Source organism: Ascaphus truei, chromosome 4, assembly GCF_040206685.1.
Source record: "Ascaphus truei isolate aAscTru1 chromosome 4, aAscTru1.hap1, whole genome shotgun sequence".
In the NCBI taxonomy this organism is placed as follows: Eukaryota; Metazoa; Chordata; class Amphibia; order Anura; family Ascaphidae; genus Ascaphus; species Ascaphus truei.
Genome location: NC_134486.1, coordinates 123,317,878 through 123,338,600, shown reverse-complemented (window position 1 = coordinate 123,338,600; position 20,723 = coordinate 123,317,878). Strand labels below are relative to the sequence as shown.

Genomic DNA, 20,723 nt, shown 5'->3' with positions numbered 1-20,723 from the left:
AACTAAAATTGTGTCAAAAGACAGTCGTTTTTGCTTTATTAGCACGTACAGTATGGCATCTCCTATGATCAAAAAAATAATTTTAAGAAACTGGCACATATTATCCAGTGACACTAATTTGCCACATAGTCAAAGCTCCCCCTCTTTTCTGATACCAGTGGGATAGACGTCTTAGTTAAAATTGATCCAACAGGGAAATATACCACCCAGACCCCATGGCTAGCATGACCAACTGGGTTCTTTAAATGTCACAGATGTATTAATTGCCAGTACTTGATCACATGCATAACATATGCCCACCCCCACGATGGGGCAAACATTAAAATCATGGACTTTATAAACTGTGAGTAAAATATGTGGTTTACGTCATCAAATGCCATTTCAGTTAATATTATGTACATGTATTATGTATATTATTTAAATTAAATGATACTCCATCTGATACAAATTGCCAATCCTATTGCAAAAAAAAAAAGGCGTTTTTAAGCTCCGATTTGTATCTCGAAGCTACCTGAATAACATTTATTGGCAAAAAATGCGCGTTTCAGCAATTTTAACATGTTTAACAGATTTATGAAAAACTACACATGCAACATTGCTTGCAAAGTGCGCTTTACACACGTTAAGTCACTTATAGAAGCTACCTGAATAGGCCCCTTAATTTGTGATTATATCCCACTTACAGACAAAGTAAATAAAAAATTTTTAATGCATTTTTTGGTTTTTATGTTTTTAGAAATATATTAATTTTTAGTTTGTTTTCACAAAAATGTATTTTGCTTCGTATGTATGTCTTTATTTATATACTGTAAAGTAGCGCCATTCATGTACATAGCGCTTCACAGCAGTAAAACATGTGACAATCATATAATACAAATAACACATAAACGGAAGAAGTGCTTCAGACATAAAAGTAATATTTAGGAAAAGGAGTCCCTGCTCTGAAGAGCTTACAATCTAATTGGTTATTAGACAGAACATACAGAGACAGTAGGAGGGCATTCTGATAAGTGTATCTGCAAGGGGCCAAGGTTTATGTATGAGGTGTAAATTATCAGACATGGAGCTACTAATATGCTTCCTTAAGGAGGTGTGTTGTAATGTGGGTATTAAAGGTGAATAGAGAGGGTGCTAGTCGGATATTTAGGGGGAGGGCATTCCAGAAGCCTGGGGCAGTCAGTGGGAAGGGTTTAAAACAGGAGAACAAGTTGGATACGAAAGGGGTACTGTACATAGAAGACATCCTTGAGCAGAACGCAAGAGCCGGGATGGTGTATAATGAGAAATTAGGGCTGATATACAAGTAGGAGCAGAAGAGTGTAAAGCTTTAAAAGTGAGTAGAATTAAATGTGTGATACGGGATTTTAGTAGTTGAGCAACAGAGGAAAGGGTGTATCTTTGTAATATTGCGGAGGAAAAAACGACAGGTTTTAGCTTCCTTTTGAATGTGAGAGGAGAATGTGAGAAAGGGGTCGAGTGTGACCCCTAGGCAGCATGTTTGTGCTACTGGGTGAATGATAGTCCTTTCAACAGTAATATGGTAGGAGGTAGTAAGGCCAGGTTTGGGAGAAAGTATGAGGAGCTCTGTTTTTGCCATGTTAAGTTTAAGTTGGCGGAGGGCCATCCAGGATGATATAGCGGAGAGACATTAAGAAACTTTAGTCTGTACAGCAGGTGTAAGGTATGGGGTTGAAAAATAAATTTGTTTGCCATCAGCATAGAGGTGATATTTGAACCAAGAGATGTGATTAGGTCGCCTAGAGAGTGTGTAAAGATAAAAGAGAAGAGGTCCCAGGACAGAGCTATGAGGTACCCCCACAGAGATTGATAGAGGAGGAGGTGTTAGCAAAAGAGACACTGAAAGTACGGTGGTAGAGGTAAGAGGAGATCCAGGATAGAGCTTTGTTACAAATACCAAGAGTATGGAGAATGTGAAGGAGAAGAGGATGGTCCACAGTATCAAATGCGTCAGAGAGGTCGAGTAAAATGAGCAGAATGTAATCACCTCTCTCTGGTAGCATGGAGGTCATTAGTTATTCTAGTGATGGCTGTTTCAGTTGAGTGAGCAGTTCGGAAGCCAGATTGTAGAATGTCTAGGAGAGAATAGGTGTCGGGAAAATGGAGCAAGCGAGAGAATACAAGACGTTCAAGTAGTTTAGAGGCAAAAGGCAAGAGGGAGACAGGCCGATAGTTAGAAAGACAGGCAGGGTCAAGCTTGCTGTTTTTGTGTAATAGTATAACGGTGGCATGTTTGAAGGAAGAGGGAAAGGTACCAGAGTAGAGGGAGGAGTTACAAATGTGTGTGAGCTTGGGGATAATAGTAGGAGCAAGAGGTTTTAGGAGATGGGAGGAAATGGGTTCGAGGGCAGGTGGTAGAGGGAGAAGAGGAGATCAGCAATGACACAGCCTCCTCTGTGACAGTGGAAAAAGAGTCAAGGAAGGCAGGAGGAGAGTTAGGAAGAGGTGTAGGATGGGAGGAGGATACAGAGGGGATGTCCTGATGTATGGAGTCCACATTTTCCTTGAAATATTCGGTAAAGTCCTGAGGTGAGATGGAGGAAGAAGAACAGGCAGTCAAGGGTGGTCTGAGTAGGGATGAAGAAAAAAGAAATGCCGGCGCCAACCGTGACAATGTATAATTATAAAAATGAAGTCCAAACCAAATAGGTGATAGTCCAAATGGATGTCCTTAGGTGGTCAGTGGGTGATCAAACGGACTATGGAAACTCTCCAAGGGATGGTGAGATATGTGGAAATAAAAAGAAAATAAATTATGGTGCAGTATATCAGTCAATGCAGATATAAAACCATGAAACATATAACATTAACAACACAGTACAAACATGACACACTAGACAAACTAACATTAACACAAGCCAGACTATAAAATAATGAAAAGCTATTTATTGACAACTAATTGCAGGGTTCCATGGTATGCAGACATCAATCCTGGGGTGGGGGGTAAAATCGTTGCCCTACTCACACGGTTTAAGACGTTTACAAGCGGTGAGGGTGAAGACACAGTCTTCTGCAGTCTGAAGATGGCGACCGGAGTCCTCTTACTGGCGTCCCACGTGACGGGGATGCAGTGTGGAGCCGCACGGGCCGCAGGAGCTGTGCCACCAACCGGACATGACGTCACGCTCCTTCCTCCTTCCGCCGAAGTACTGTCCTCTTGTTATTCTCGTCCCCCACAATCACAACCTGGATACTGGGCTGCTGCTACCGGGAACCACAACTCCAACTCTAAAATGAATACTTTCCAACGCGTTTCTCATCCCTTGAGAAAGTGCGCGCATGCGCATGAAACGCGTTGGGAAGTATTCATTTTAGAGTTGGAGTTGTGGTTCCCGGTAGCAGCAGCCCAGTATCCAGGTTGTGATTGTGGGGGACGAGAATAACAAGAGGACAGTACTTCGGCGGAAGGAGCGTGACGTCACGTCCGGTTGGTGGCACAGCTCCTGCGGCCCGTGCGGCTCCACACTGCATCCCCGTCACGTGGGACGCCAGTAAGAGGACTCCGGTCGCCATCTTCAGACTGCAGAAGACTGTGTCTTCACCCTCACCGCTTGTAAACGTCTTAAACCGTGTGAGTAGGGCAACGATTTTACCCCCCACCCCAGGATTGATGTCTGCATACCATGGAACCCTGCAATTAGTTGTCAATAAATAGCTTTTCATTATTTTATAGTCTGGCTTGTGTTAATGTTAGTTTGTCTAGTGTGTCATGTTTGTACTGTGTTGTTAATGTTATATGTTTCATGGTTTTATATCTGCATTGACTGATATACTGCACCATAATTTATTTTCTTTTTATTTCCACATATCTCACCATCCCTTGGAGAGTTTCCATAGTCCGTTTGATCACCCACTGACCACCTAAGGACATCCATTTGGACTATCACCTATTTGGTTTGGACTTCATTTTTATAATTATACATTGTCACGGTTGGCGCCGGCATTTCTTTTTTCTTCATGTCTTCCCACTGACTGTACTGTCACTTTTTGTCTGGCTGCCACAATTGTAACTTCATTTGTTTTTTAAGTGTGTCCTAATACGGGTATTGTTATCTTTAGCGCTGTTTTGCACCATCTTTCTTTTGCTTTTGGTCTGAGTAGGGAATCAAAGACTGAAAATAGTCGGCGTGGGTTAGATTTATGCGTGTTGATAAGTGAAGAAAATTAGGTTTGTTTAGCTTGAGAGAGGGCAGAGTTGAAACAGGATAGCATAAATTTGTAGTGAAGGAAGTCTGCGAGAGTGTGATATTGCTTCCAGAGGTGTTCAGAGGAATGAGTGCAGGAACACAGCATGCACATGGGAATTTAGCCAGGATCTAAGGTTAGAGGGGCGAGAACGGCAGAGAGAAAACGGGGCATATAGATCAAGAGAGGAGGATACTGCACCGACACACTTTATTCGAGCAAATACCCAGTATGTACCTGACAGATACCTGGAATGCGCCGCTCCTCACCTCTGACAAGCTCCGTTGCGTTTGCCTTCCCAGCCTGGGTTCATGCCTGGCTGACGGGCGGCTGATCTGTTAAATGATAATGATTAGGATTTAATAGGCTGCAATGCTTCGCGTGTCTACCAGATGGCATAAATTCATGAATTGTAATGCAGTATATATATATATACTGTGCAGTATTGCAGCCAGCGGGAATAAAATGCTTCAATCCCTGCCTGGAAAATAACTCAATGCACTCGGGCAGAAAACAGTCACAAACCTCAATACACCCGGGTATACCCGAATTCGTGGGACTAGCCGAGCTCGAATAAAGTGTGTCGCCAGTGTAGGGCAAAGTTGTAGTTCCTGACCAAGTTGTCAGGGTCTGGAGCAGAGCTGAGAGAGAAGAGCGAGGAGCGTAAAGTGGAGTCAAAAGCTGGTAGGTTAGTAGAGCAAACAACGCTAGATGGCGCTCTAATACTTTAACCAGTGCAAGTGAATAATACTTAATAAACAAATGAACAGGTGTATGATAAGTATATAATATACAAGTGCAAAGTGATTAATTAAATATAAATAATCATGTGCAGTATAAAGGTACAAAAAAGACACTCAAACCCTTAGACGGACTGTTTCAAGGTCCAAGAAATCATGCGCACAGAAGAACCAGGGGAGCGATGGTACCTTAAAAATAAAACAAAAACTACATGGTGCAATATTGTTATAACACAATGATGTGGCTTCCAAGCAACTACCCAGAGAGCTGGAATGGAGCTTTAACAAGCAGATAACCAACAGGGTAAACGGTCACAGAAGGGAGCCAGTAGGAGGAGGTGCAATCTCAAGCAGAGAAAGACACACACAGAGCCAGGAATAAAAACAAACGATTTATCCACACACAATAAAAATGAAGGCTTACAGGATCCCAATGGGATAACAGCATAAGGATGTAGGTGATCTCAAGATCACATCATGCCGCCGCTGCCGCTGCACGCCGCCAGACTGTGTCTCTGTCAGGAACCGATACGTCACTTCCGGTGTTCCGGCCGGTTGGAGATGACGTCACGGAATCCCCAGCAGTCTCCCTCCCTCTCAATCGTAGGGTCACGCTCTACGCGTTTCGCCGTTCTGAATGACGGCTTCGTCAGGAGTAGCAGTGACCTGCTTAAAGGGTCTTTATATACCCACTAAAACAATCAATAACCCCTCCTCCTAAAGGTTAATTGATACAAACCATCACTAACCAATGGGTAGCTGAACTAAATCCCCTATTTGGCCAAAGGTAACAATGTAGTCACAGAAATTTTATACAATTCTCTTAAAATAACCACACATTAAAAAAAGATTCTCCTTTACATTTATAAGGAAAGAATCATAATTTTAATTAAAAATAAAAATATCAATACACAAAATCAATATAATTTAAAATATAATTTATAAAATAAACACATATCGATCCCTAATCTTATTGGCTCTTAGTGTATTACAAGAGACGACGATTGATGAATCTCAAAAAATATGAAATAAAAAGAATTAGTGAAGAAACAACATAAAAATATCATTCACATTACTCATATTTAACTGTCAAAACCTACATAAGAAATACCTCAAACACTTAAATGTTAATCAAGCACAAAGCAGATTGCAAAGATGGATTTAAGCAAATATAGATTAGTATACATTTAGAGAAAAGCACCCAATTCAAAATCCACATTTAGGCCTTGGGGAACTAAGGTTTTTAGTGGAAAAATCCAAAAGCTCTCTCTTTTCTTAAGCGTAACAGTTCTGTCTCCACCCCTCCAAATGGGGGAGCACATGTTCAAGGACTGTAAACCTCAGGCCTGATGTGTCACCCTGATGTTTAAGAATGAAATGGTGCGATAATAAATGGGTAGTAACCCCTCTTCTAACATTACCAATATGTTCAAGAATACGTGTCCTTACGGGCCGGGTGGTTTGGCCTACATACTGTAGCCCGCATGGGCATTGTATGAGGTAAATCACGTAATACGTCTTACATGTAATATGTTGTTTAATTTGGAATTTTTATTTTGAAGTATTTGACATAAATCCAAATTTGTCATCGGCTCTGTGCCTGCATGCCGTACATGTTGTACAACCAAAAAATCATTTTATTTGTGGTAACCATCTATTCCCTTTATTTTTGATTTTCGGTAAAGCACTAGGTGCTAGCTTATTTTTTAATGTATTGGCCTTTCTAAAGATTACCATTGGTTGTTCGGGAACTACTGTACATCTCCCAATATTGAATCATTTTTAAGAATATGCCAAAGTTTGCGAATTATTTTGGCTATCTTTTCTGACTGTCTATTATAATTTGTGAGGAAAGAGAAATCAAAGTTTTTATTGGACTTTGTTTTAATTTTGTCACTCAAAAGGTTCTTTCTTTCTAGACCCCCTACTCTTTCTTCCGCATCTTTAATAGTCTTATCCTCATAGTTTTTTTCTTTAAATCTATTCTGCAAAAAAAAAGGGACTGTTTCTGAAGAAAGAAGAGCGAGGAGCATAAAGTGGAGTCAAAAGCTGGTAGTTTAGTAGAGCGCAGGTTTATGCAGAAACGAGGGGTAGATGGAGGTGGAGAAGGGGAAAAGTGAGAGAGAGAAATGAGATGAGGTGATGGTCAGAGAGAAGAATGGGGCAAATGGAGAAATCAGAGAGAGAAAAGTTTTTAGTGAAAACCAGATCTACGTAGTGGGCATCCTTGTGGATGCTGGCTGCAGTCCACTGTTGAAGGCCAATAGAAGAGGTTTGAGAGAGAAAGCGGGAGGCCCAAGGGAGAGAGGGGTCATCAATGTAGCAGTTGAAGTCCCCATGGAGAAGAATAGGGGAGTCTGAGGGAAAAAAGAATCATATGCAGATGCAGATTTAATCAAGGCAATTGTTGGCATCTTGGGCAAGTTATTTTATGTCCACATAACACATATATGCTTAGTTTGCTTACCTTATTCTCCTTGGCAATATTCTGAGAAGTTATCCAATGCTCTGGAACTGTCATTTGTTCCATTTTGTAATTCTCTCTCGCTGAATATAATGCTGAGGCACTCCTTTGCCTTATACTATGTGGGCAGATAGATGCAACAGAGATTAAAATATGCATTTCTATTGCAAAGAATGAGTGGGACATATTGTTGTTAGCTGTGTCATATATTCTTGTTTCCCTTAGCTTATTGATTCTTGTATAATATACATTTTCACTACACGGCAAAGCTGGAGTAAAACTTTGTAGATTCTATCAGATAGTCATTAAATACAAGAGAGTTATTAATAATTGTGACCTTATATGTCTCATCTTTGTGTGTAGTCCCCTGCCTTGTTTGTATTTAATTTAGTATGGCTATTAACATTGATATTTTCAGTTTTCCCACAAAAAAATAAGAACGTTACTGTGTATAAAATAGGGTGAGCGTTTCTTGGCTTGCTTTATGAAACTAAACACTAGTTGTTATGAACAAAACACATTGTTTATTAAATAGATTTTTAAGCAGAGCTTTAATGAGTTTTTCACCACTGTATTTATTTCTGTACTAAAAAAAATTCTTATGGACTGCTTAATAACATACGGTATCTTGTATTGATGGCAGATTTTCAAATGTATTAAAACTAGAGAGGTAGAGATGGATGTGTGAAATTAGAACCCATTAGAATCCTTAGTATTTTTTTTAAAACAAAACCCAACAAATGTTTACAAACAAAACCAAACCCAGAACACCAGGCCAAGTGTCCATCTCTAGTGTGGAGTAACCTGTGAAGTGTTTCTCGCAATATCTTTATTTATTTATTTATTTCATTCTTTTTCGTTGCTCAGTTATATTATTTTAGTTTCCTAGTTGACAAACAACACACAGAACCCCAGCAATCTCTTTTTGGGAACCCCTGAGCCCCCACCAAATATATATGTATATGTGTCAGCAAGGAGAGCTATTGAGCGTGGCATGTGTATACAACAAACGACAGAGAAGCCCAATGCTACATCCAATATGACAAAAATACCCAGTAAAATACTTATATATTCTCTTGAAATAGGGTAATTTAGTTTAACCCTTTGGCCAAAGCGTTGTAAGCTTGCGAGCCACGACAAGACAGACCCAGTTCACAGGTCCTAACACTACCAGATAAAATACTAATATACCTCTATTAGGATTAAAATTCTCATTTACCTCTATTAGGAGGGAGAAAGACCAACATTGGATCTATATCCAGTAAAATGAAAAGGACGTGCTGACTTGGGACATGGGGAGGGACTGGCTTAAAACCTGGGAGGTAGGGGCCACTAACCTCCAACAGCTGAGACAGCTGAAAATAAGTTAACAAACACACAGAACCCCAGCAAGCTCTTTTTGGGAACCCCTGAGCCCCCACAAAATATATATGTATATAAGTGTCAAAAAGGAGAGCTATTGAGCGTGGCATATGTATACAACAAGCAACAGAGAAGCCCAATGCTACATCTAATATGACAAAAATACACCGTAAAATTCTTATATATCCTCTTGAAAAAGGGTAATTTAGTTTAACCCTTTGGCCAAAGCGTTGTAAACCTTTTTCCTAGTTGCAATTTTATGAATATTCTAAGCATTGTCTCATACTATATTATGCTATTTTTGCACACTATGATAAAAGTCGCATTTTGACAGAGCAAGAACCAAAACACAAACATTTTTTTAGAATGAAAACAAAAACATGAGGGAATGTACTCATTGGCCCTAAATAACCTCACCGCTAGACAAACACAGAAAACCAGGCTGGGTCACTGGCTTGACCTGCCATAAAACAATACATGTATTTTTAAGATGAAGCCTTGAACTCAAGTTAACTGTTTGCGGGCCAGTTTATTAAAATACTGAATATTTTCTGGCCTTATCATGACACCCATCCATACAAAAATGAACCTTTATGGTCTTATTCATTATTAGCAGAAGCGGCTTATTGGTCTGTTTTTGGTTGAAATTCTCCATTGTAGTTTTTTTTAAATCAGATCCAAGTCAATGGTGATTTTTTTCTGAAAACTGCCCCTTCGGCTGTTATAGAATAAGACCATTTATGATATAATTAATCAAGAAACGGGAAGCAAACATTGTTTCTAACTAATTTTGAATGGATACATTACACCATGAGGATTGTGAGGCTTTGAATCTCTGTAAAGGCGGTCCTCGGTTTCTGACGTTTCATTTTTCGACCAATGGCATAGCCGACGCTTTATAATACATCCCAATGGGCATTTTTCTGACGCCAAAATGCCTTATCTGACGCTCATACGACATGATGCCAAGTTGATACAATCGGCCAATCACTATGGTGCAGCTTAGGGAAATCATCCAGCTCCGTCTGTGTGAAGGTTTTGTGGTGCATTTTTGCCCTTAACCATTTCTGACAAAAGCAAAAATCCCAGTGATGTTTCTGCTCAAAAACGGAATGGAAAGCCTGTTACTTTAGAGGTAAAGTTAAACATCATAAGGCGTTCAGAGAAAGGAGAGACCAATACAGAAATTGTCCGCTCGTTAGATATCCCTCGTACAATAATTGTGACAATTCTGAAAGACAAGGCCAGAATTTTGGAACAGATATAGGGCTTGGCCTCCTATGCAAGCAAAAACAATAAGGCAACGTGATGGACTTATTCCTGAAGTTGAAAAACTCCTCATCATATGGTTGGAAGATAATTTTAGCCATAATTCAAGCCAAAGCTTTGAGTCTTTTTGAGGACATTAGGCACCAGCATGGAAAAGGGTCCAAGGATGAAACATTCACTGCAAATAAGGGCTGGTTTATGAGTTTTAAATTCAGGGCAAACTTGCATAACATTAAAGTGACTGGGGAAGCTGCTAGTGCTGATGTGGAGTCAACTAAAACGTTCCCTTCTAAATTAGCAAAAATGATAGAGGATGGTGACTATTGCACTCGTCAAGTGTTCAATATAAACGAGACTGGGCTCTACTGGAAGAAAATGCCCAGTAGAACCTACATTGCAAAAGAGGAAACATCGAAGCCTGGTTTTAAAGTTGCCAATGACAGACTTACTCTCTTGCTTGGATCAAATGCTGCAGGTGATTTAAAGCTAAAACCTTTGCTTGTTTACCATGCAGAAAACCCATGGGCATTTAAGGGTTATGGAAGTCTAACCATAAGGAATGGGTAATAGGGAGCCTTTTTGAAGATATTTTGCTCCTGCTGTGGAATTACAGTATATTTCAAGATGAAAGATCTTTATTTTGAAGCATTGCTACTCCTGGACAATGCTCCTGGCTATCCCGTGTTCGTGGACCACTTGCATCGAAACATGGTGGTGTTCATGCCCCCCAACACCACCTCATTGATCCAGCCTATGGATCGGGGGGTTATTGGTTCCTTCAGGGCCTACTATCTTAGGCAAACATTTGCCCAGGCCATCAGGGCAACTGATGAGGAAGGAGGTCCAACCACTTTTGGAAGGGTTTCAACATTCTGCATGCAGTGAAAAACATTGGCGAGGCATGGAATGAGGTGTAACAATCCAATTGAAATGGTGTTTGGCGTAAATTGGGCACTGATTTTGTCTCTGATTTCCAAGACATTACAGAGATAGTTGCAGAGGTTACTAAAAAGTTGTGCAAATAGGTAAAGATCTCAACTTAGAGGTGGAAACAGAAGATATTGAGGAGTTTCTGGCATAACATTATATAACCGAGGCCATGCTATGTGTGTGCGACGGAGTGCGTGGCGTTGCGCACGCCTGCAGCATAGGCTATTTGTGGCCAGGGAGAGATGCGATGGGGAGGCGTTGTGGATTCGTGGCAGTGATGTCACTGAGCTGGTTCACCCTCATTGGTGGAACCGCACACGTGACGCAGCCATCTCGTGACTAAATCAAATATTTTCTTTTGCAAAAAATCGGCTGTGCCGTCGCTCTCGCGCAAGCATGCTCTATGACCGTCCTCATTGAGGCACAGCCTTTTGTTCGTGCCATAGCGCTAAGCAGTGTTCGACAAACCCGGTCCCCGAGTGGAAATTGGCTTGTGGCCAGTAGATTTCCCCTGCTCTGCAAAAAAAAAAAATCCCCTGCACAAAAAAAAAAAATCTCTCTAGCTCTGTGGTTCCCAATCTGTGCGCCACGGCGCTCTGATGCGCCGTGGCTAGCCTACAGGGTCGCCGCAAGTTTGTGTGTGGATTCCCCTCGAAGCCCATCCGTCCGTCCTCTGCTGGAGACCGGCCCACCGCACTACACCGGCAGGGAGAGAAGAAGCTGCAGCACAGAGAGGAAGCCAACCCCACCCCCCCTCACCTCACTCCGGTGCCTGCTGGAGAGAGAAGCCAGCCTACAGCAGGGAGAGGAAGCTCCCCAAAGCTGCAGGGAGAGTGAAGCCAGCCGGCTCATGCCACTGCCAGGAAGGTGAGAGAGACCTCGGCTGCAGGGATCCCCTCCCTCACCGCTCCACCCAGGAGCCATAGCCCCCCACAGCCTTCTGAGACCCCACTCCCTGGCTGCCCACATACCACCACCCCCAGGATGCCCAGGTACCATTCACCCCCCCCCCAGCTGCACAGAGCCTCCCTGCAGCAGCACCCTTTCCCCTCCACTCCTCTGCTGCAGTTCCCCTGCTCTTTACTTCCCTCATGCGTGTGTATATGAGAGAGTGTGAGTGAGTGAGTGTGTGTGTTTGGGAGAGGTGTGTGTGTGTGTATATGAGAGAGAGAGTGTGTGTGTGTGTGTGTGTGTATGGGAGAGAGTGTGTGTGTTTGTGTATGGGGGAGAGAGAGTGTGTATGGGAGAGAGAGTGTGTGTGTATGGGAGAGAAAGTGAGTGTGTGTATGGGAGAGAAAGTGAGTGTGTATGGGAGAGAAAGTGAGTGTGTGTGTGCAAGACACCAGAAGTACCCCCCCAATCAGTGACCCCTCCACCCAATCACCCACCCAGTGAACCACCCCCCACCCAGTCACCCAGTCAAAGTCACCCCACCCAGTCATCCAGTCAAAGTCACACCATCCCCCACCCACCCAGCCACCCAGTCAGTCACCCCACCCCCCACCCAGTCACTCAGTTACCATACCCCCCCACCCAGTCACCCAGTCAGTCACCCCACCCCCCACCCAGTCACCCAGTATGTCACCCCATCCAGTCACCCAGTCAGTCAAGTGTCAGTCAAAAGTCACCCAGTCAGTCACCCCACACCCCCACCCAGTCACTCAGTCAGTCACCTCACCCCCCGCCCAGTCACCCAGTCAGTTCCCCCACCCCCCACCCAGTCAGTCAGTTCCCCACCCAGTCACCCAGTCAGTCACCCCCCCACCCAGTCACCTAGTCACCCCCCCACCCAGTCACCCCCCCACCCAGTCACCCCCTCACCCAGTCACCCCCCCCCACCCAGTATCTGTCTCCCTCTCTCTCACGCTCTCTCTGTCTCGGTCTCGCTCTCTCTCACGCTTTCTCGGTCTCGCTCTCTCTCACGCTCTCTCTCTCATGCTCCCTCTGTCTTGATCTCGCTTTCTCTCTCACGCTCTCTCTGTCTCTCGTTCTCTCACGCTCTCTCTGTCTCTCTCGCTCTCTGTCTCTCGCTCTCTCTGTCTCTCGCTCTGTCTCTCGCTCTCTCTCTCTGTCTCTCGCTCTCTCTCTGTCTCTCGTTCTATCTCTCTGTCTCTTGCTCTCTCTCTGTCTCTCACTCTCTCTCTCTCTCTCTGTCTCTCTCTCTCTTTGTCTCTCTCTGTCTCTCTCTCGCTCTCTCTCTGGCTCTGTCTCTGTCTCGCTCTCTCTCTGTCTCGCTCTGTCTCTGTCTCGCTCTCTGTCTCGCTCTCTGTCTCGCTCTCTCTCTGTCCCGCTCTCTCTCTGTCTCGCTCTCTCTCTGTCTCTCGCTCTCTCTCTCTCTGTCTCTCTCGCTCTCTCTGTCTCTCTCTGTCTCTCGCTCTCTCTCTGTCTCTCGCTCTCTCTGTGTCTCTCGCTCTCTCTCTGTCTCTCGCTCTCTCTCTGTCTCTCTCTCTCTCTGTGTCTTGCTCTCTCTCTGTCTCGCTCTCTCTCTGTCTCGCTCTCTCTCTATCTCGCTCTCTCTCACGCTCTCTATCTCACTTTCTGGATATCTTATTTACCCTATATATCTTAACTGTTCTATACTTACACCGAAATAACCTATACTGCTTTCTTCCAGATCTGACTCAAGCTTCACATGGGAGACATCGTAATCCCCCCTAACCCAGAAGACAGGTAGGAAACACCTCCCCTCCAACTTATAACATTGCGGGAGTGAGGGTACCTGACATTGAGGGACTGCGCATCAGGTAAGATCCCAGGTGGGATTGCTGCTTTAGTTATTGTGAAGCAGAGACATCCAGACACTGGTTAAAGGGTGCAGGAAACTAATCATTCACATCTGGTTTTTGTTTCTAAATCCGACATTTACACACACATGCACACATACACACAAACAAACACACACACACACGTAACAAGGACTAATTGTAGTATAATGTAATACAATAAATAAACGTATGTCAAAAACGAATGTTATTCAATTTTTTTTAATGCGGGCCTGGGGGCGGGACTAGGGGCGGGACTAGGGCAGGGCTGGGGGCGGGACTAGGTGGCGAGTAGATTTTTTTGTTCGGCGAGTAGGTTTTTGGGTGATTTGTCGACCACTGGCGCTAAGCATGGACGTGACCTAAGGAGTTAAGCAATTAAGACCTACTGCAATTAGAACAGCAAAACATTGCTGTTGAAGAGGCACTACAATCTGTTGAAGTGATTCCTCCTCGTAAATCCTTAGCAACAAAACTGTTGAGTGAGGCAGTTAAGCACATTGATAGCGCCGTGCCATATTTGAGGAAAATGACCCCAACATTGAATGCAGTTCGTCAATCAGTCGAGGGATGTCCAACCTAATTAGCTGCTACAAAGAGATCTACAGGCAGAAAAGAAAATCATATGTCCAGACTTCGTTAAAGAGCTTCTTCAAGAGAATCAAATCATCCACTCCACATAGGACTTCTGGGAGTAGTCCATCTACATAAGAAGTCCTTCCCAATCCCCTCCAAGAAGCCCTCCCAATCCCCTCCAAAAAGTCCTTCCCAGTCCCTTCAATATACCCCCAATCACCCTTTTCCTTCCTCCAATAATTGATATTGCTCATACTGTACAGTATATATTTTTATTATACAGTACTGTATTCAATAAATATAATCGTTATACTTCATAATTACTGTATGTACTGCATTTATTATTGCCTGAGTACAATATTTATGTAATAATCCCTGAAGAACAGGGCATTACTGGCCAATAATGCCCTGGCTGGAAGAGTTGAAGGCCAGAGGCGAAGCCGAGGGACTTTAACCCAGCCAGGGCATTATTGGCCAGAAAATGCCTTGTTCTGAGGGGATTATTACTATTATAGGCTAAATGTAGACTTTTTTCATAAATAATAGACACTTTTGTATAGTTAAATAGATTTTTTTATTCAAATAAAATGGTAAATACATGAAACCACCTCTATGTACTCTTACACTGCAGATATCTTTATCCACACACTGCCGCCCCCTCTATGTACACACACACACACACACACAGCAGCTCACACACAAACTGCTGCTACACACACACACAAAACAGCACACCACACACAACTCAGTGCCTCTACACACACACACACTGAAGCTCTAGACACACAACACAGCACCTCCTCTACACTCACTATGCAGCACCTCTACACACACAGCAGCAGCTCTACACACACAGCAGCTCTACACACACACAAACTCTGCTGCTACACACACATGCTACACCCATAAACACTGCTACTGACACACACACTGGAGCTCTATACACACACACACACACACATCAGCTCTACACTCACACAAACTGCTGCTACACATACAACAGCACAACACACACACACACACACTGCAGCCACAATAAAAAATGCAGCCACTTACTAATCTTTGCACTCTCCCCCCCCAGCTCTACACACAACACAGCACCTCAACACCCCCCCCTCCACACACACACACACAACACTGCACCTCTATACATAACACACTTACTTCTTTGCAGTCTCTCTTCCCCCCCAATTCAACTGAAACTGCTCAGAAAATCTCAGTCAGCTCGGTAGGGGGAGGAGTAAGACCGTGGCTGATACTTTTTGACCAATCCCCTGCCATGTCTCAGAGCTTTTACTTAATTCAAACCAATCCCCTGCCCTGTCTCAGCTGTTCTGAAAGCTGATTGGCTGGAAATAAACAGATTGAAAACTGCATTTTGCAAGCTGCTGAAATTCAGGGCATTACTGTGGATAATGCCCGGAATTTTAACCAATCAGAGAGCAGGGTTTTCAACAATGCCATGAATTTTACTGCTTTAGCCTATAATATGTATCATTGTGTGTTAAAACGGCCTTCAGGAATGGAACCTCAATGTATAATAGTATAACAGTGATCCTTTGGGAAAACAGGTTTCTCTTTTCGACGCTTCACTATCCAACGCTATTTTCAATAATGCATTGTGTTGGATAACCGAGGTTCGCCTGTACAGTACACATCCAAAGGACTATGTGCTCTATGTATTAACAGGTACATGTGCACTCACACAGTTGTGTAAAAAAAGTTGCATTATTTTCTTTCTGAAACACGACATATTTATGAAGTGTATTTCTACTTCTTTTTAAATTTGGCAAATACGGTACTCGTATTCTGTTCTAAAAAAAGACCCATACAACCTTTAAGTTGAAAGAGATAACAAATGCAGAAAAAAGTCAAGAAAAGTAACACAAGCCACATATTCTTTAATACTTAATGAAGTATTCTACTGCACCCTAACTCCTCCCACTTGCTCCATAAAATCCCTCATCTCATCGCAGGCATACGCAGAAATACCAAAATATTGCCTGGCGCAGGTATATTTCAGTGCAAGTTGTGACAAAATAACAACTTTGATCCAATACTTGACCATTGATATACAGTATTGAGCACTATATTTTAGGTTCACTGAAAGATCACAGCCTGCTACAGGTACGAAGCTACACTGATTAATGGTTAGTACAGATACTACAAGCTTGCACTACATCATTGAGTAAGACTGTTATTATATCTGCATATATACATTTTTAGAATAGATTACTATTGAGTTATTATTACCATTTTAGAATTTAGATGATTTAATTACCTTATATTTAGCAAATGCAAAGATGGTTCTAAGTGCCTGATGGAATTAGAGTTGACTCATGTTCCATTTGTGAATCGTATATTGTGACACTTTGTTTAGTAAAAAAAAATCTTTTCTTGTTACTTCATTGTGTCATATATTAATTAAACATGAGATCGAGACAATGCATCTTAAAACTGTTTATTTCCCTTTTTTGACAGATTATATGACTGACAATTAAATTATTTTGGTAATAAAGGAGGAAAATGTACCATCAATCCATGAAATGCTAGCAGACAATCTATAAGTGATCTTTTTTAGCTTGGCAGTGAATACGCTAGTGCAAAACTCATTAAATTGTTGATTTAATGAAGAAACTACAGCTAATTAAAATGTTTCTTTTACTTGATCTAACCATTAGTTTAAAAAAGCTAGATGTTGTTAAAAACTCTAAATTCATTTTATGTAAATTCCTTAGGGGGTAATTCTATATAGTCTGAAAAGGCCATTGGTGCCGACTTAAGTAGAAAATCCCCATTGACCAACTTGTATTTTCGCCAAAATGTCTTGAAAGGCTGCATCAGAAACTACTGTATAGAATAAGGCCCTTGGTAATTTCCTCTTACAGCTGAAAATATCCATGTCAGGTCATGTACTGTACTTCTTCTGCCTTGTTGCCATGGTTTGCATATTCCTTCAGTGCTGGCGGCTCTGCAGAATGCAGCAGGCTAATGCAAAATAGGAATCCATTTTCTAAAATAATTATAATAGAATGATGGCACCAAACTGAATATGTGAATATGACACTCATCAGTTTTTAACTGAAATGTAGGGGCTCAGTCGGTGACTGGCAATCCTGCAATATTTTAATGATCCTCCAGTATTTTAACAAGTAGTTTTTTTTATATAAGATCATTAGTGTTACTGTGCAATAGAAATATACTTTTACACAGTAATTTTAAAGGAGCAATTAATTTTGTTTACATCGATAGGAAGCAGGGGTTCTCAGGAGCTGAGCCGGATTAATTTCAGCTCCGGTACTCCTTGTTCTCAAGATACATACTGGTGAAGGTGCCACCAGTTACTTCCTGGACTTTAAATTCCACGCATCACGTGGGCAATAGGAAGCCGAATAACACAGCGGCTTCTTATTGGCCCGCGTAACGCAGGAGATTTTAAAGCCAAATTGTTTACACGTTACTGGTGGCACAATCACTGGTAAGTATCTGAAGAGCCAGGGGAGGGGGCAAAAAAAGAGAATGAGCAACTACTTATTTAAGAGTATGTTACTTATGTTATCACGGTAGTACCGTACCTGGATGTTACCTCTGTGCCTGGATTATTTTAGGTCAATAATGTCTGTAGAGCATTCTTTTTTTGCATACATTTTCACCGGAAAAGTAAATTCCAATAATTAATCAACTCAAAACTACACTTGTTGTACTTGATTTTAATGTAATTGTTGTCACTTCACCCATTGTAACAGTACAAAAATAACAGATGCAAGATGATAATGAAGCAACAAGACAGTTTAACAATTTGTATTTTGAAAATGTCAATAAAATAGCTTGTTCTGGCTTAATGGCCTTTTTTACATTTCTACATATGTATGTTGTATGAAGGAATATTGTGCATATGATGGGATGTTCCACTTCCAAGGAGAGATAAGCTAAACTGTTTAAATGTCACTGTAACTTTTTCTTGTATGAGCTGAAAGGGAGGAACACAAAACACGATGCTAATAGAAATATTATTATCTTATTGTTTTTTTCAGTGTTACATGGTTTTCTCATAAATTAATATTATAGATTCCACAGACCATAGGCAAAAAAATGTCACTCTTTTTTACATATAGGTGAGTTCCATCACTCAAGATCATACTGTACCTGGATCAAGTAAAGGATCAGGTAAAGTCATCACATTTGTTCCACATTTCCCAGAAACTGGTTCAGATGTAGCATGATTTTAATATCCGTGTGATGAAAAACAAAACACAGTTGCTATGGAGACAGTAAAAGCCACAGCTGCCAGAGGGGGATCCGTTCTTCCAAAAAGGACCGCTCCATATAGAGATTCTCCGCCGTGGGGTATTGCCGGGGTAAAGATTCCACAGGTTCGCTTGCTGGTGGTGGGTAACATTACGTCTGCCTACATCTGTACCAACAAAGAGATAAAAACTCAGTCTTACCATCTTTCCAATATGTCCCCTTGTAGGCTGATGGCCCCTCTCTATGCCTCTCACCAGGGCTTAAACATAGATCTGTAAATGTTCTTTAATCAAAATACACCATGACTCTCTCATAACTCAATATAGTTTGCTGCAACTCTGTAAATGTATTTTGTACATTCTGTAAATGTATTTTGAACAAATGACATTGCAGCTGTCATAGTGGTTTTTCACTCTTGGTCAGACTCCCAGAGCTCCATTAAGTCGGGGCTCATAATTTCACGTTACCTAAAACGGTAATGGATACTATTTACCCGGTCGCTAACACATATCTACAAAGCTAATTAAATGCAAAAACATCGGCCCTTGTATATCTCAATAGCATAGTTATGTCACGTTATTGTAGCGCAACGTTGCTTAGTATTGTTAAGGCACGTTAATATCTCGTTAAGTCACTTAACAAAACGTTGTGGGCTTGGGCCTTGATGGGATACCTTGAAAAAGTATTGAAAGCACACTAGAAAGCTACATAAGCAAAATGTTATATGAAAGTGTGGTATTTGTTTAATAAAATGCAGTATTAAGCAATACCTTGAGAAATTAACCAGCACAGCAAACTAATGAAAACAATTATATATCTATGAATATGTTTAAAATCATTATGAAATGGAATGTTTCAGTCACAGAAGACATGATGAAATTTCCTTTAGGGAACAAAACATATCACCGTAGGGTGAACCATAAACATACCGTAAGATTGGTGCTTTCCAAGGATCAAGGCAAAGAACCATATGATTTTTACAGAGTCTTTTCTGTACCTGCAATTTTAATTTTATTTCACAGGAGAAATATTAGTAAAGAAATGCTAAAATATACCGTATACCATACAGCTACAATGCATAATCATTGTAAGAAATGGTAAACTTTGCAAATTCTTTCAGTTGGCAATTAGTTCAACATGCTTCATCTTTTTTGGAGAGTATTCTGAATCAGGTGGTCTCCTATTGTAGTACTCATTCACAGAATTAAGGTTGACACCGCACTCCATTTCAAATTAAAACAAGCTTCTTTTTATTGACACATTCTTTAATATACAGTATAAAAGACTGATGTAATTCAAAAAAAAAAAGACCACGTTTCGGGCCTACTTGGTTCCATTTACAGTCTTAATCATGACCCTCTGCATGGCGTCTATACGGTCTGTAGTGGCACAACATTTGGCGAACAGTGACATACATGATGCACGTGACCCGGCGCCGATCGGGTTATCAGGCAATGCACTGTGCCCCAATAAGCACTGCTTTGCAATTGACTCTGTCCTGTTGTCACCATAAGATGCCCTATCATTGTATAGTTACCCAGCAACCGTCTTGAACATGTACAACATACAAATAGCATTTAAAGAAGTTAAAAATAAAATGTAAAAGGGTTGAATATATTGTTTACAGTCGTTGTTGTGTATAATGTGTGGTCCAAAAATGTTTTAATAAGCAACAGCATAAACTAAACATAATCAAAATGTATACTAAACCGAGGGGAGTCCTCACGATGAGGGTGAATACTGTCATCTGTAATCCAAGGTCAATACCAATATCAGGAAAAAACTACAAAGTAGTGTATTGCAAAAACGTATAAGTATACAAATAATCTTTATATAAAAATAGTCTTAAAAACTTTACATCTAGACTTACATATGTGTGCGTAGATGGACACATCGGTAGGCACTCACAGGTCAAGTTGATAGATAAAGGTAAAGGGGATCTTGGTGAAGCGTATTTAACGTGAAATGCTTTGAGTTTGGCATTTGGGACATTGCACTACTAGTATCCACGCTTGTGTGCTCGTTCTGCGGTGGGGAACCTGTGGAAGGCTGCCCCCTTTACCATCATCTATCATGAACTTGACATGCGAGTGCCTACTGATGTGTCCATCTATGCGCACATATGTAATTCTAGATGTGAGTCTTTTATTACTATTTTGCATAGAAAGG

The 20,723-nt window shown here is 41.5% G+C and overlaps 1 protein-coding gene across 1 annotated transcript in view; it reads left to right on the top strand.

Annotated features, from left to right (window-relative positions):
- The window catches only part of ADGB (androglobin), a 542,000-nt gene that overhangs the window by 214,211 nt on the left and 307,066 nt on the right, over nt 1–20,723 (top strand). Inside the window, exon 14 of the mRNA XM_075596533.1 lies at nt 18,422–18,473. Within this exon, the coding sequence (XP_075452648.1) occupies nt 18,422–18,473 (52 nt within the window). The remainder of the gene's footprint in view (nt 1–18,421; nt 18,474–20,723) is intronic.